This window comes from Arachis ipaensis, chromosome B02 (genome assembly GCF_000816755.2).
Source record: "Arachis ipaensis cultivar K30076 chromosome B02, Araip1.1, whole genome shotgun sequence".
NCBI classification, from domain to species: Eukaryota; Viridiplantae; Streptophyta; class Magnoliopsida; order Fabales; family Fabaceae; genus Arachis; species Arachis ipaensis.
The window spans coordinates 106950378-106955635 of record NC_029786.2 but is presented as its reverse complement, the minus strand read 5'-3'; the positions used below and the strand labels follow the sequence as shown (position 1 = coordinate 106955635).

The 5258-nt window shown below is 31.5% G+C and overlaps 2 protein-coding genes across 2 annotated transcripts; both read right to left on the bottom strand.

Moving 5' to 3' along the window:
* On the bottom strand, positions 350-1290 carry LOC107626350 (NDR1/HIN1-like protein 2). The gene has a single exon (XM_016329215.2). It carries the CDS (start codon positions 1160-1162, stop codon positions 395-397), a length of 768 nt encoding a protein of 255 aa, XP_016184701.1. The 5' UTR covers positions 1163-1290; the 3' UTR covers positions 350-394.
* LOC107628598 (NDR1/HIN1-like protein 3) lies at positions 3693-4672 on the bottom strand. Its single transcript, XM_016331227.2, has one exon. The coding sequence runs from the start codon at positions 4467-4469 to the stop codon at positions 3792-3794; it is 678 nt and encodes a 225-aa protein (XP_016186713.1). The 5' UTR covers positions 4470-4672; the 3' UTR covers positions 3693-3791.

Here is a 5258-nt window from a genome sequence, read left to right as displayed (position 1 = left end):
GAAACATTTTCTATAAAAGAAAAAAAAAGTTGCCAAACTACAGGCTTTACCCGAGACACCAAAAAAGCAAGTCAAACAAAAAAGAAATAAAACTAAAAAGTATGAAAAAAAAATAAAACAAAAATTCAACAAGAATATGACCAATTACTTACGGTACCTCTAATCAAACTTCTAAATAGTATATATTCCAATTCTTATTTATCAACAAGAAGACAAGATAATATGCCATGAAATATTGAAATCAGATCATGTAACACACAATGAAAATAATACTAAATATGTGAAATCAATAATAAAAGTTCCTCTAACTCTAGCATAACTCTCCAATCAAATATTCAAATTNNNAAAGTGATAACAATAATAAAATTATTCGGGTCGGGTCTAAAATAATTCTCTAATGATGAAACCACAACCACCGGTAACCCCAGTCACACGCGGTATCTTGAAACGCGCCGCCGTGCTCCGCCGTAAAAGTTCCATTCTTCGATCTCGTCATCAACGGAACCTTCAACACGCAAATAGCCTTGGGTTTCACCTTCCCAGTTTTCATAAACCAAAACTTAAACCTCACTTTCATGAACACCTTCAAATCAATGCCATAAACACCAGATCCTCGTTCTTCCTCCACCTTGGATCCTTTATCCGATCCCAAAACCACCTCATTCTCACCCTTGAGCGTCGTCGCAACCACCGTCGTGTTCTTCGTTCCCTGAAAAAACGGTTGCATAGTGACGTTACCGAAGCCGACGTCGTGGTAGAATCCACGCGCCTCGATGTAGTCGTAGTAGATTCCCACGCGCTTGTTAGGGTTTCGGATCGTGAAGTTTAGCATGAGGTTATAGTGGAGCGTGTTGTTGTTGGTGGCGGCGGCGTCGGAGGAGAAATTGAACTGAGTGAGGACGGCGTTGCTGACGTGGAACTTGACGAGATTTGGCCGTACGATGAAGTAGAGAAGAACGGCTACGATGATGAGCAAGATGAGAAGTGTGGTTAAGATCTTGCAGATGAGGCCGAAGATGCAGTCGAAAATGCAGCCGCAGCAGCAGCGGAAGATTCCGCAGCAGCAGCAGCAGTTGCTGCCGCCGCCATCGCCACGATGGTAACGTTTGGGTTGCGGCGGAGGGATGGAAGGGCCGTAATATGCGCCGTTCAGTTGCGACATTGTTGAAAGTTGAAACTAAAAGTGAAACGAAAACGAAACGAAACGACTAGTCGTTTTGAAATTTGGTAAAGTGAAAAATGAGAAAGTGTGTGTGAGTGAGTGAGCGAGGGTTCAAAAAAAAATTGAATGAATATAAATAGTAAAGTGGAAGTGTGGAGAGAGAGAGGGGTGAGAACGTGCAGCGTGTGGGGAGTGGAAATCTGAAAAGCGCGTTACATTTTTTTTAACTGATAAGGAAAATCTATTGAATTGAAACCGATCTTTACCAAGGTTAGAGGGTTTGGATTTGGAAGGCAAAGGAAAAGTTAGTAAAGTCACATAAATAAATTATATCATACAAGCATTTCAACTTTTCAAGTATATCATGATTTTAGCTGTTTTAATTGAAATACTGGGAACTATAATATACTTCAAATGTTTTTTAAGACTGCACACGAATCGAATAGGATCAGATATAGCCTAAAATTTTATCCTATCCGTATTGCATTCATCGAATTAGATCAGATACAATATCCATAATTTTTTGGATCGGATCGGATATCGAGTATATCCACATAATTTAAAAAAAAAATATTTTAAGATTCTATTTGGCTATTTTTATAAAAAAAAATATCCAAAAAATTTATTTTTTATCTATTTAAACTTATTTACTCCTAAAATATTATCAATAATAATTCTCTTGAATAACAAAAACAAAATAATAACACAAGATTTAAATTTAATTATTCTAAGTTAAAGTATAATATAAAAAATTAAAAACAACATATCATAAAATTCATAAAATAATATACTAAAATTTATATCACATTAAGGTTTACTTTCTTAAACTATGTTATTTATATGTGATGTGCGGATATGCGGATTTGTGATCGGATCCGCAAATATCACTGTCGAATCCGCAATTCGATCTTATCATAGTGCGGATCCGATCCAATAACTCTGTGGATTGGATAATATTCGCAAAATTCGGATCGAATGCGGATAATTATTCGTGATATTATCATTTAAATCGACATATAATATTTTGTGATATTATTATTTCGGACTTAGGAGTTTGATTTGGTAAAAAAAAAAAAAATAAGAATGAGAGTTTTCGAAAAGAAAGAAGGAGTTTGGCATTACTAACACCTAAATTAGTCATAATTAGTTATATCAATGTCTCAATTTTTTGTAGTTAAAAATAATTATTTATTCTTGACATATTATTATATTATATTATATGTAGTCGGATTATCTAAAACTAACTATTCGCATAATATTAATACGTTATTATTAAAAAATATATCAGAGATAAGTTTTGATGATAGAGTGAAAATTTAGAATCTAAATTAAGACATTTAAGAGTTTATAAACCAATTGAAAACTAATAAATACTAAGTATAAATATTAAAATTACATAATTATTTTAGTGGTAATTAATTAATACTAAACAAAATAATTTCTGATAGTTTGAGCTAATTTTTTTATTGTTTCGTAAATATTAATGTTATTTTTTTACCATCGTCAAAGAATTTTTTAATCATCTATTCCAGGATCAAATTACACCATATTAGACAGGATTTTTCGTAGTTAAGTTTGACTCGATTTTAAAAGAAAAGAGTTCATTAATACATTTAGTAATTAGTATTAACACTTTTCTTATTTAAATTACATTTTTTTATTAGGAATAAATTTATAAGGAAAAAAATTAACACTATTTAGATATTACAAAGAATTACAAATTTTTTTTATGGATCTAAAAAGAAACGGTATAGTGAGCCGTCTGAAAATTTAACATTCAGGTCCATTTATAGTTTAGTGACCATTGAACCTGTTAATGGATAACCCGCTATACTCTTTCAAAATCAATAATGGGTCAATAGAGAGGTTCAACTTGACAGTCCAACTACTTAACCCGAAGCTAAGTTGAAGGGTCATTCTTAGAAAAAAAAAAGTTACAAAATTGCAAATTTAAATCTTCTAAAATACAAATCCAAAATTTTTTTTTCTAAAATAAAAAAATGATAATGTAATTTAGTAAAGAGTTAATCACCATTAATTTTGTAATTTTTATGAAATATGTCTCACTATCTTAGTTTAAGAGTGATTTAACTCTTTATTTTACCAATTTATTAACTTCTTTAGTTTAGAGGATCTTGATCCCAAAATTGCTTTCTCTACGCATTTTTCTCAAGTCAATGTTATTATTTAAAAAAAAAACATGCAAAATATAAATAAGAAGTATATGAAAATATCGATTATATTATGTATATACTAAAATTAGCCATTAAATTCAATCACAAATATAAAATATATATTGAAATATAAATATACATCGAAAATAAATTAAACCAAATATATATTTATACACAAATATATTGATAATTAATTTTAATGATTGATTTTAGTGTACCATTAATATTTTTGTAAAAATATATACTCATACATCCTTTCAGCAAGTCATGGCAAAAATGAAGTTTACCTACAATACTTAATCAATAATCAAAACATAATATAGTAATGTAGTAATGTACCATATCGACAAGAAAACTATAGGCAAATTATGAACCAATAAAAAATGATAATGTTCATATAAAAGTTACAACCTTAAACATGAAAAGAAGAAATAGAAACGAATCATGTAAAATTCTCAGAAATCAACCTCACACTTTGTAGGCTTAAACACCATCATTTTCCCATTCTTATTATTATAATTGAAAGGAACCTTAATCCGACACTTAGCCCTAGATTTATTAATCAAATTATTACCTATATAATCACCAATTCTAAACCTTATCAAAAAATAAATCTTCACATCAATTCCAAAAATACCCCTCTTATTGTCCCCTTCAAAATCATCAACATCAAGCGCCACAAGCTTGTTCCCGGAGAAGACAACGCTCATGGGAACCCTTTCCTTTGTGTAAAGAAGGTAAGAGAACCATGGCGCCGTCAAGGGCGTGGCGGCGGCAAACTCTGTCTCTTGATAGAGCGCGTGGCCACACGCGTCGTCGAAGTAGATGGAAAGCTTGTTGTTGGGGTTGTGGACGGTGAAGTTGAGTACGAGGTTGTAGTGTAACATGGTGGTGTTGTTAAGGTAGTTGAATGTGGTGAGGTTGGCTTGGGTGACGTGGAAGGTGAAGGAGCGTGGTTGGAGGAGGATGTAGAGTACGAGGATTATGAGGAGTACGAGGATGATGATGGTGATTAGGAGGTACCATATGAGGCTGAAGCAGCACCAACAGCATCTTGTGGTGCGGTTGTGCCCGTGGCGGCGATGGTTTGCGGCGGTTGTCAATTGAGCTTCTTCTTTGTTGTTATCCGCCATTCCGTAAATTTGAGTTTAATTTTGATCTAAAAAGAGTTTATTCTTAAATTAATGAGATGCTGTGAAGAGACAAGAGAGAGGAGTCTAAAAAGTTTGATTTATTGATTGAAATTTTAGTGAGAAATAAGGGAGATGATGATGAACAGCTTCAAGTCAACTATATATCAAGTGGGAGAATGCTTGGGAAAGAGGAATAGGTGTATTTTGTTGACGAGAAAGTACAGATAAACAAGGTTGCGTTTGTTTATAGAGACACGATACTACACAGAGACATAAAATTGTGTTTAGTAGAGGAGATATAGACATAAATAGTGTGTTCAGAGACACTAACAAGAGACATAATTTATTTTTTATTTATTTTTGTTAATTTTTTATAATTATATATTTTATTATTATATTTTTCATCTCAAAATTTTTGAATGAAAAAAATGAGAATAAATTAGATTTTCATAATTTATTCTAGTTTATCACCGAACAGAATACAAAAACACAAAATTTTGTGTCTCTGTTCATCAGTGTCTTGTCCTATTCTATTCTCAGTGTTTTGTCCTGTTCTATTCTCAAAAACAAACGCAACCCAAGTGAACAACATGAAACTTGAATTAAGAGATTAGGAGATCATTATTATTTTTATGTGAATGCTAAAATAAGAGATATTGTGATTTTTTCTATTTTGTTAATTTTATTTATTTTGAATATTATTTTTTTAAGAGATATAAGAAATTTATTTTAATATAAAAACTTTAAAACTTCTATAAGTATATTATTAAAAGTTAGTTATTAAATCAA